The 11,940-nt window shown below is 42.6% G+C and overlaps 1 protein-coding gene across 1 annotated transcript; it reads left to right on the forward strand.

Moving 5' to 3' along the window:
- The first annotated feature begins 708 nt into the window (after positions 1-708).
- On the forward strand, positions 709-11,835 carry LOC134869730 (uncharacterized). The gene is made up of 5 exons (XM_063891610.1): positions 709-2,268; positions 3,384-3,565; positions 4,349-4,493; positions 5,557-5,862; positions 9,815-11,835. The coding sequence occupies exons 1-5, from the start codon at positions 709-711 to the stop codon at positions 9,971-9,973; spliced, it is 2,352 nt and encodes a 783-aa protein (XP_063747680.1). The 3' UTR covers positions 9,974-11,835.
- The last annotated feature ends 105 nt before the right edge of the window (positions 11,836-11,940 follow it).

The following is an 11,940-nucleotide window of genomic DNA, read 5'->3' on the forward strand; positions in this document are numbered from 1 at the left end:
TTTTGCCTTTCTATGATCCAAAATGTATTAAAGATGATATGACTTCCATCACAACTAAGACTATCAGTAGCAGCAGTCATATCAGTTTAATATGGGGTAATAAGTTGGCTGCAGACTGTATATCAAGGTCATGTTTACCCAGGGGAGGACCCAGTGCTCTTAGCAGCCGTGATGGGATACTATATTAAGAAGCTGCTCAAATAACTTCACATCAGCAAAGGCACGAACCATCAATGGTACTCTCCTTGTAGTTTGCAGTATTTAGCTAATAACACACGGTGAAACTTAATAAGTGTGTGTGTGTGTGTGTGTGTGTGTGTATTAGGTATTAGATTGCAAATCTTGCTAAACACCGTTTCCTAATTTATTGACATAATGAATCTGTATAATCTCTTTCTGATTATACATTCATAAACTCATTACATTATGTATCAAAGTTGGTAGTTACTGGAGGTCACTCTCCTGCAGTCCTGGTGTTCACCACATCAGTGTTCATGCTGCTGGTCCAATATGCAGTCCAATACTGCAGCCTTTTGACAGGGAGCGCGCTTCCAAATTTACCCTCCCGCTGCGCTCGCTCCCCTTGCCTTAAAAAAATCGCGTGCACGGCTGAAGGTCACTTAAACACAAAAGGCTTTCAGCGCTGCGGTCCAATATAGCGCATGCGCGCTGCCGGAGGACTGCTTCGCAGACTGCAATATGGCGAGAATGCCTGCCAGCGGAGAAACGGAGCAGGAGCAGATGAGTTGCCCCCAGAGGAGCAGGGAACAGGAATATGAGGAGGACGATGAAGATGAGATCCAGGAGGTCCAGATCACCGGAGAGGAAGAAGACGAGGAGTCCGACAGAGATGGTGTGGAGCTGGAGTGGGAGTCAGGGGACACAGTGCTGCTGGACTCCAGCGCGGAGATACAGGCGGTCGTTATGCGGAGTATGGACCGAGGAGAGGAGCAGGGGGAGGTGGACCTTTTCAGCAGCAGCAGCATGCCAGCTGGACTGGAGGTTCACCTGGGGGGAGAACTTCAGCGGGCCGAGCGGAATAGGCTGAGTGAGAACACGCGCCTGGCCACCCGGTATGCAGTGAGGATCTTCCGGGAGTACCTGAGTGAGAAAGCCCAAAGTCCAGACTTTGAAACTCTGGACAAGGAGTCTCTGTGCGCGGTGCTGCGCTCCTTTTACGCGGAGGCGCGCTCTAAAAGTGGACAGCTGTACAGCAAGTCGTCCCTCATCAGCATCCGGAGCTCCCTGAATCGGTACCTGAACGAGCCGCCCTACTGCCGCACCTTGGACCTCACGAAGGACCCCGAGCTGCGCAGCGCCAACCTGACCCTGGCCGCGGTCATCCGGCGGCTGGAGGAGCAGGGAGCCGGTCCCGTGGTGCAGAAACAAGCCATCACTCGCTCAGACCTGCGGAAACTATACGACTCCTCTGTGTTCAACACAGAGACACCTTTCGGGCTACTCAACAAAGTCTGGTTCGAGACCTGCATGTACTTCTGCACCCGGGGCCGGGAGAATCAGCGGGAGTTGGAGGAGGACTCGTTCGGTCTGGCAGTGGATGAGGACGGGAGGAAGTTTGTATATTTTAAAGCTCTTGGGCCGTACCACAAGTCCCGCTCCGCAGCCTGGACCAGGAAGCGTCCGGACTCAGACGAAGATACTCTGCCCCGGATGTACGAGACCGGTTCGGAGCAGTGTCCCTACGCCAGTTTCGTCCGGTACGTGTCCAAACGGAACCCGCTGTGCAGGGCGTTCTTCCAGCGGCCCCGGGACCACTGCTGCGCGAGCGACATGACGTGGTACGAGAACAAAGCTATCGGTAAGAACCTGTTGGGCACGAGGATGCAGATGATGTCGCGCGCCGCCAAGCTCTCCAAGACCTACACTAACCACTGCATCGGCGCCGTATCCATAGCAACGCTCAACAGCATCGTGGGCGCCACGAGCTCCAGGCCAACAACGACGCTTTACGTTGCCTCGGAAACGGTCAACGGTCATGCGCAGTCCGACATCCAGCTCGTGATCCCGTACATCCGTCTGGTAGCTGACGGTGAAGATGTGAAGCCGCTTCGGGGGGTATGTGCAACGATAAACACACCAGCAACGACGGATAGGTTGCGCGAGGGTGACTCGGGGGTTCCTCAATTGAAGAGGCTGTGCGTGCGCCCCGGGACACAAGTGGAAACGCCGATGGAGAGGAATGAGAGCGAGTCGGAGTCCCTTCATCATCCACAGCTTGGTGCGCGCCCCCCCTCTGCGCCCAAACAGGTAAGAGAGGACACGTGACTTCTCCCTGCATCAGCATTGTGTGTCTCCTGTTAGAGATACATGTGCACACATTCTGTTTTTACAAACTGGGCTCTTACAAAAGGTATGACGTACCCACACGTGCACCCTCTGTACAAGAGAACGTGTTCTCTTTGAATAAAGTGCACGAGTGTAATGACTTACAGTTTGCTCAACATGAAAGTATTATAGAATAGATTAGAGAGATCAAACAGCTTGGATAGGATTTTAAAATAGCACAAAGAGGCTTGTTTGAGTTGGCCACGTTGGCACAATGACGCTGACCAGTGGTGGAGGAACACTTATTTATAAGGAACAACTAAAACTAGCAATTCCCAAATACAAAAATACTTAATTACAACTAAAGCCTCAAAGAGCCCTCTAAATACTGGTAGTATATTGAAAGTAACATCACTCTTAATGCAGTTGGGCAGCTGTCAGTGTTATACTTTTATATTATTGAATCATTATTAATGATGTATCATTTAATTAATTTAAAGTAGAAATGAATAAACAAATCATCTGTTTGTTTGTTAAATCTAAAATGTATTAAAAACTGTAATGTAATGTGAAAATACTCAAGTATTACAAACGTCTTTGAGTAAAAACATTACAATCCACCACTAGTATGACCATAAATGCTGGTGATGATGATTCCTGATTTCTAAAATGTTTATAGCCCATATGGGGGAAAAAAAAAAGAAGCTTAAACAATTAGCTTAAAAACACCAATGCTTCTCTTTGGGTTTGTTCCTACAGGTGACACCGCTCATTTTACACAGAAACAGTTGATCCATTGTTATAACATTTCTCTAAATGTACCATATACTAATATTGAAGCTGCTCTAATCATAATATTGATGAGTGCAGTTTTAAAGTAGTCAAGTGACAGATAGATTAGTACTCACAGTCTGTAGAGAAGTGTGACTCATCAGTCACATAATTTTCCACTACTTTGGTTTGTAGTCTAACCTATATTAAAGTAGTGCTCTTACACCTACTGCTGCTGTTGGATGACTAAAGTGAGTAGGATATCTGGTCTCTGTTGAACTTTGACTACCTCACTAATTTTACCACATATGTGTTTGGTGTCCCAGGACAGCTGTGGCAGCAGCAGCAGTGTGTGCAGTCAGCAACGGCTCTCTGTGTCTCCTCTTGGCTCAGCTGGCATCCCCACAGCAGCCCAGCTCACCAAAACAAACGCACCTGTCCACATCGATGTTGGGGGACACATGTACACCAGCAGCCTGGCCACCCTTACAAAGTACCCTGGGTCACGGTGAGAACACACATCCTTTATACTGAACAAGTGACCTTTTATCAAGGTGTTTGGTATTGTCACCATCATTTATCCATTAATAAACGTTCATGATATTCTCTGGTCTAAGACAGTTCAAAAATAACTAATTAACCACTCACCCAATCCAAAAACTAGAGTGCTGAGCTTTGTTGTGCCATCAAGCATGAAGTCTGAAACTGCCCCATACCATGAATCCTGAAGGATAGATGACAGTGAAAGCAAACAGGGAAATGTTCTGAGTATATTGAAGCGTTGTCTGTTTGACAACTGAAACACTAAAATGTAATACAGTTCAATTGAGTGTTAAGCATAATACAAACCACTCACAATAATTGCCTTATGAGCTCTTGACATCATACTGGATGACATCACTAGTTTGACACTTTCTTTTCTGGTTTCTGGCTTGAGAGAGTAGCTGACATTTGTTGAATGATTGAAGAGAGATGATTAGGCTGAGTGAAAATAAAGAGCATGCAATTGCTATTGACGGTAGTTGCTAAAAAAAGAGTCTGTTTTGCGATCAATGTCTTGTTCTACTTGTGATGACTATCTGACCAGTCAGTTGTCTACATTGCTTATACGTTACCATTTAGCTTAGCCTCAGCCAATTTGCAAACTCAACTGAGATGATACTCAAGTAACAGGTGCTATCCACAGTGGAACAACCAAAAGAGCAAGCCAAGCACAGATGTGGTGTGCCGTGCAGTGGACACACCTATGGAAGAAAAGTTCTCTCTGTTTCATCTTTGTTTCCTCTGGCAGGATCGGTCGTCTGTTTGATGGAACGGAGCCCATAGTGTTGGACAGTCTGAAGCAGCACTACTTCATCGATCGGGACGGTCCAATGTTCCGCTACATCCTGAACTTTCTCCGGACCTCAAAACTCCTCATCCCTGATGACTTCAAAGTGAGTGTCTGTCTAGAGCTGTGATTAGGTACTACCCCAGTTTATCAGCGCAGGGTCTGAACAGGGAAACCAAGAGACTAATGAAGTGTCCAGACAGCAGGAAGAGTTAACTGTGGACACACTAAAGCTCACAGAGCACTTACAGAAACTATCCTGAGAGTGTTTGATTTTATAGTTACCACAATGGCTCAGAACTTTTACATTTTTACATTAAATTAATATAATTATTCGTTTAGTTTTTTTATCTGAGGGTTCCAAGGCATTGTCTGAATACCTTGAAGATGGTTCACCATTGGTGCAAAGTAATATCGAGTACACTCAACCTATGCTAGCGTTAGGAGGAATGGGCAGCTATTATATACACAGTGCCTGGGAAGAAGTGTGGGGGTCCGGTCAGGGACTTGAGCCAACGACACTCCCAATGACAAGCCAAGCATGCACTAAAATCCAACAGCTCACAACAAATTGAAGACCCAGAAGAGCCCAGCTGGCATTAGGCTTAATTTAATCACAAATTATCAAATCGGCCGCCCCAAAGCTCCTTTGGTAAAACTGATGACCAATGAACTGGGGCTCAGTCCCTGCTGCAGTGGACGTAGGTTCAAATCCGGCCTGCAGCCCATTATCCTTCATCGTCTCTATCTTTGTATATTATAGGCTGAACTGGACATAAAAATAACCTTTTTTGAGTACTAGCAGGAAGCTTTGTGGGCATGAAAGAAAGAAGGAAGCCACAGTTATTTTTTGTCAGAGCTTTTGATTTATTCATTTCGGTCGGTCTGTTCAAACAAATATGAAAAAAAAGCTAGAAAATGTTTTACCCAAACTAGCTGTAAACTGATTTTTTTGTTCTTAAAACAGCTTTTGCTGCTGCCCCCTCCCCAGTATAACACTGTTAGCTTCCTGCTGCTAGGTTTAGGTTATACTGCCTATAGAGAAGTACATCCAACAACTTTAAAACACCCAAACTTTTCTTTAATGTACGTGTTTGTGGTCTTTCTTTGTTTCTTCCACATGTGTGTATATCTCCCAGCTTGTCTTCACCTACCGTGTGTGTTTGCAGGAATACTCACAGCTGTATGAAGAGGCCAGCTTCTTCCAGCTGACTCCTCTGCAGGCTGCGCTGGAGCGCTGGAGGACGGAGCAGGAGTGTGGGGGTGTGTGTCCGCAGTGTGAGTGTGTGGTGATTCATGTGGCTCCGGAGCTCGGAGAGAGGATCAGCGTGAGCGCTCGCCGGGCTACCATCGAGGAGATTTTTCCTGAGGTCAGAGACGCCATGTCCAGTTCCCAGAACACCAGCTGGAACCAGGAGTCCACACACATCACTCGCTTCCCGCTCAACGGGTACTGCCACCTCAACTCTATCCAGGTACCGGCTCTGGTTTTCTTTTACCTTCTCTGAGCCAATAATAAAATATCTTTGAAACATCTTAAAATCGTCTAATAAGATTTAAGAAGAAAAGCAGAAACATAACATAACGTTTGATCTCAGCAGCATGACCACTTAAAAACTACAATAGTGATAATAAGTAACAGAAGCAACTGTGGATGTATTTTGTCACGTATTTATTACGAATTAAATTAATTTCCAAGTTACTGTGGAACATGCACTATACAGTGCCTATAGAAAGTCATCATACCCTGTGAACATCTCTACCTTTTGTCACATTACACCTATGGAATTAAAATAAAATAAATCTAACTTTTTTGAGCTGTATGTACACATTATAACCTTCATAACTGAAGCGAAAATAATATTTAAATACAATTTGGACAATTGGACAAGTGATCTGCCCCATACCTTTATAAACTTGCTCAGGTGCTACCATTCAACTTCCAGATCAAACATCAGGCTAATTGTCCCCCAACTTAAAATAACTGAAGTGATTTTAATTACTTCAGAATAAAACCAGCGTATTCTTAAGTATTCCACTACTAGTAGTGCATGGTACTGCAAAACATTCAAAATGGTTAGAAAAATGCTTTCAAAAGGCTTTCTTTCACAAGCTGTACACAAAGCTGGCCTGTACGGTTGGGTGGTAAGAAAGAAGATTTTTCTCATATGCATCCAGTATTTGAAACAACCAAAATGCAGATTTTACCTGTAAAATGTTAAAGTGATGCCAGAAAATTTTGTATGTGTTCGTCAAAAACTGTATGAATACTATGAATATGAAAATCGTGTAATATATGACTCAGCAGCTTTAAGACATGAAGAAACTATTATTTTCTACTTCGCTCTAATGCAATTTTTTCATATGAATGTGGGCGGGTTCGTATTTTGGCCTTAAGTGACCTTAGCGCCCTCATGCTATATTTGTCTAGAAAAACCCTGGAAACCATTCACTTTTTATATGTTGTTATGTTGCAGCCCTTTGCTAAAATTCTGTTATCAATTTATACTCAAAATCGCATACTGACAAAGCAACAAATGTAATATATTTGTTACTTATTTTGTTATTTTTCTAAGAAACACTGAAACTGCATATTGACAAAAGGATTCATTCCTTAATTGAAGCACCTCCCCAGCAATGATAGCCTGGATTCCCTCTTCTCTGCAGATCCTCTCCAGCTCTTTCACATTGAACACATTTTTCATTAATTTAAGTACAGATCAATATTCATTCCTAAAGCCGTGAATGGAAAGATTGACAATGAGCCGATGAAGTTCAAGTGTGGAGATAAATTGACACATTTCATTACTGTATGTCTGTCTGCTTTGTCTCAAGGGAAATATCAGACAGGCAGAGAGACACACAGAAGCTCCTGAGGGAAACTGAGATAATGTCACCATGTTGTTCCCTTCAGTAGGGAGGGGAGAGAGAGAGAAACTAATGGACTGCTCCCGAAGGTTGGCGTTTCAGGCTCATGGTGGGATGGATTTTACCCAGAGAGCATTAAGAGTGACTCTCTTTCTCAACTAGTATCAACACATGTAAAACACACACATCAATGCAGGCTTCATCAGATAACTCTTGAGAGGTACATCTACTTCTTTCACGTTAACACTGACCACATGTAACTGGCAATATTATCTAAAGGCAGGTACCATCGCATTTCCTCTTTTGGAGAAAATGTATTGCTCAGTGCCCTGCAACTTTAACAACAAAAAATACAAATGAAGAAAACATGTTGACCATTTTCTAAAATATGCAAAGCTTTCAGAAAAATTGAGAATACACAACCAAATACTGAAGAACAGGCCATTTTCTGTGCTGCTTTTCATTCCTGCATGTCTGTTTATCCCCTGCCTATCTCTATTCACACCAATGAGCTCACCACAGCTTTGAAGGTATTGATCTTAATAAATAAGTACCCCGACGACATAAATGTCAATGGTCTCTTCAGTTAAAATGATATGACTCATATTGGCACAAGTTGACATGAGCTGTGGTCCGGTACAGTGGCAACAACCTTAAAGGGGCCATATTTTGCTCATTTTCAGTTTCAATTTTGTATTTTGTGACATGTTTACACACTTTAATGTTCAAAAAGCTCTTTATTTTTTTCATACTGCCTGTGCTGCAGCACCTCTTTTCACCCTCTGTCAGAAACCACAATGTCTGCACTGATTGGTTAGCTGTTCTGATTGGTCAACCGCTTAGAGATGTCCCACCTCTAGCCTGTCACGTACTATGTATTGGAGCACTAGTCAATAGAAGCAAGTGTTACATAGTGATGTCCAATGGAAGTGTTTCAGGCAGTGGGGTAGTGTGTGTGAGAGAAATTCCCCCGTCTTGCAGACCATTTACATGCATACAAACCTATATAACACACTACAGGAAAGGGATAACCACAAAAAGCACAATAGGGCCCCTTTAATGAATACTTAAAAAACCAATAACCCTTACAGACTCCTCCAAATTCTTCTGAACCTACATTAGTAACATCAATAAAATATAGTAAAGAATTATTTAACTAGTGTCCTTCTATTCTTTCTCCACTGCTGTCCTCGCCTCAGTTCATGATTTTCTGTCTAAACAGGCATTTGACCTTGGGTGCGCTGGTGCATGGAGATAATCCACCGTCTGGTTCCTCAGGCTCTCTATGAATACGCTCTATGAATCAGCTTTGCTAAGAGATGACCTTCTCCTCACTTCTGAATATGCATAAGGCAAAGTCATAAACACCTTCTCCTCCAGTTAATACAGAGGTTCAGAGAGCAGAGGGGGTTATCAGAGAGGTCATCTCACCTGTAGATACGTTTCTGGTGTCAGACTCTCTCTGCACAAGACAAGGAGCTGTTGAGTCTTGGAGTAGAATGTTTATTGTCCTTCGGGTGCGTAAAGTGGACGGTCAATGCGGACATAACTTCCCATAAATCTGTGTGAAATCTCTTGCCTCCTCTTTGTGCTCCGGTTCGTTGCTCTAAGAGTTTCTATCACAAATCAGAACATTAACACCAATCTCATCATCAAAAAGCCTGCGCTAAGACGGCTCCTCTTTAGGTTTTATGAAGCATTCATCATCCTGACATAATCTCTCATCTAGTAGAGAGCTCAGATGGTCACACTAAGAAGAAACAAACGCAAAGGCTCAATTCCAAACCACGCCCTACCCACTCCCACTCCATGATGGAGTGAACTCCGTCTGCAGTCTCACTCGCAGCTGAACGAGGCTCCCTTCTCTCAGGTGGAGGGTGTGAATACAGCGGCAAGCTTTGGGAGGAACTCCCCTCTCTCCGGCCGAAACAGGAAATACCGTAACTTTTCGTAACAACGGTTTCAAATCAGCTTCTCTTGGTCAAAAAATAAAATAATAAATACAATAAAACTCCAAAAATCTTTACTGCCGTTTATTTATTTGCAAGCTTCTTTTATTTTTTAAATATGATGTTTATAAGCTGCTTGGTTTCTGCACTAGTATGTAAATATACACAACTTTATTATTAAATAAACATTCGTTGGTTTGGAACGGACCCTTCGGGAGAACGTGCAAACGGAGATGTAGTGTGTAGGGGTAGGGTGTATGGGGCGGTTTGGAATTGAGCCAAAGTGTCACAAAAGCCTCCAGTATCATTGGTTGTGACCTTGCCTTAGTTGACTTAACTGGCCACTAAAAAACCTAACCACCACTCCCCCCACAACTCGCAGCTTCTACTGGTTCATCACAACCAACACTGCTTTCAATCAGCTTCTCTTCCATAGGAAAAGAACACTTACCTCCCCCTCGCAATAATATGGTGGTTCCTATATAGAGGGCACTGAAGGTGGAACAGTTTAAAAATCTGCCTTCATATTCATGCATGAAAAGTTGAACTAGCTCCTTGTTTTTTCTGGATAAAGTGTGTAAGAGTGCTGCTCTGCTTTGTGTGCCTGCAGGTGTTGGAGCGGCTGCAGCAGAGAGGGTTCTGGATCACAGGGTCATGTGGCGGTGGAGTGGACTCGTCCCAGTTTAGTGAATACATTCTACGGAGAGAGGGCCTGGGCAGCCGACAGCCCCCCAGCCTCATCCGAATAAAACATGAACTCACTGACTGAGTAAGAAACTCCAGGGAGAGCCAACTCACTTCAGCATGACAGAAAAAACGCTGTTTACCACTGCGATGACAATAAGCTATAGGTGACGGAGATGTTAGTCTTTTTTTTAACACTACTTAGCACATCAACTAGAATGATTACAGTATAAAATAGATCCATCGGTGTAGGGGAATCATGGGAAAGGTGACGTACACTAGCATTAGCGTTTCTATTGAAATTAAATGGAGGCTAGCACTGTAGATGATACACTTTAACACTATATATATATATGTCGTTTTTATCTTGTGATATTTCCAGGAAATCAAATTGAAAAAAACATTGATGAGATGCTCATGACTGTTTTTGTCTTATCCATTAAATAAATACCTGAAAGTCAGGGTACTTCATCACATTGATGCAAAAAACGTTTAAATTGGTACTGCTGTAGAACAGTACGGCTCAGAGATTGCCCAGTTTCCCCAACACTCGTTAAAGGGAGACTATAGTATATTCATTTGGCAAAAAATAAAGTACAGTATGTATATAAAGTGTGATTTCAACCAAATCTCTCCATATTCTCAGACCACCTTCTGAATATGGATCATTTGTTTTGACCCCATATAAAACACATGCACTTTCACATCATGCTCATATTCACTAAACGATGCAAAGATACACTCTTTGGAACCGACTGGTGGCTACAGCTCATCAAATGAGCGCACAGCTTTTACAAGGGCTTTTACATCATTAAAGGCAAAGTTTCTCTCCCAAACAGACCCTGAACAGCCTAGGTTTGACTCCTTTGTCTACTTCCGTAACATAATGACATCACTATGTAACTTGTAGTTTATTGGCTAGCGCTCCAACACATTGTACATGATACACTAAGGGGCAGTTCATTTTTGAAACATCTCTAAGCGGTTGACCAATCACAACAGAGCCGGCCAGCTAACCAATCAGAGCAGACTGCGCTCTGGTTTCAGACAGAGGGTGAAAAGAGGTGCTGCAGCACAGGCAGTATGAGAACAATAAAGAGCTTTTTAAACATTAAAGCATGGAACCTAAAAATGAGCACAATGTCCTTTTTAAAAGTAAAGCATTTTAAAACAAAAACTGCATACATTTTGTTATGTTTGTGTAAGAACGTACTCTCAAGATACCTTTTTTTTTTCTTACTTAAAAAGCCTGACAGATTATTACTCAGATTGGATTTTTCTGAAACTGTTCACCAAGGAGAAATGATGACATCAATAATTAGTTTGATGTCAATCTACGTCTAAAGTTGATGGACAATGAACTCCAGTTGAACTGTGAATTACTATCCTGCTGATGGGGCTTCTCATTTTGAGACAAGGACAAAATGACAACGTTCAAAGGACCTGGTGCTGTTCAGACTTGGATCACAGCTCTACAAATACAGTCTTAAAAACAAAGCCAAGGTTATTCATTTTTAAGATCTGTATATGTTGTATAAGTACTGCATATGTTCAAGGCAACTGTGTATAAATCATGAGGTATGAGCCTTTTTTTGCATGTACAGTTGCATTATTTTGTACTACTTGCAGAGACCATCATGTACTCTAACATAAAGCAGATCCAAAGTGTTTGCATTTGGTAAAGTACACTTTAAGAGCACAAGCACCGAGTTCCCTGTGAACAAAATAACTTATTTTGTTTGTGGCTTCTTGTAATATTTTTTATGTACATTTGTTCACTTCATTCTGCTTTTCAAAATAAAAGGCAGAAGAAGAATCAACAGGAAGGATTTCACCGTTTTTCAAATGGCATATATTTACAAAATGTAAATGACACGGTGGGGTTTAGGAGCAGCAACCCAGATCAGAATTGTTCATCTATAGATCATATTTTCTGTTTTGCATAATTCTTCTGAGCATATTTTATAATCAATAAACTTGAAGTCATAAGGCACATCTGAAGCGCTGTGCAGTCTGCTTTGCATGATATAAATCTGTGTCTTGTGTGCTAAA

This window comes from Eleginops maclovinus, chromosome 9, assembly GCF_036324505.1.
Source record: "Eleginops maclovinus isolate JMC-PN-2008 ecotype Puerto Natales chromosome 9, JC_Emac_rtc_rv5, whole genome shotgun sequence".
NCBI lineage: Eukaryota > Metazoa > Chordata > Actinopteri > Perciformes > Eleginopidae > Eleginops > Eleginops maclovinus.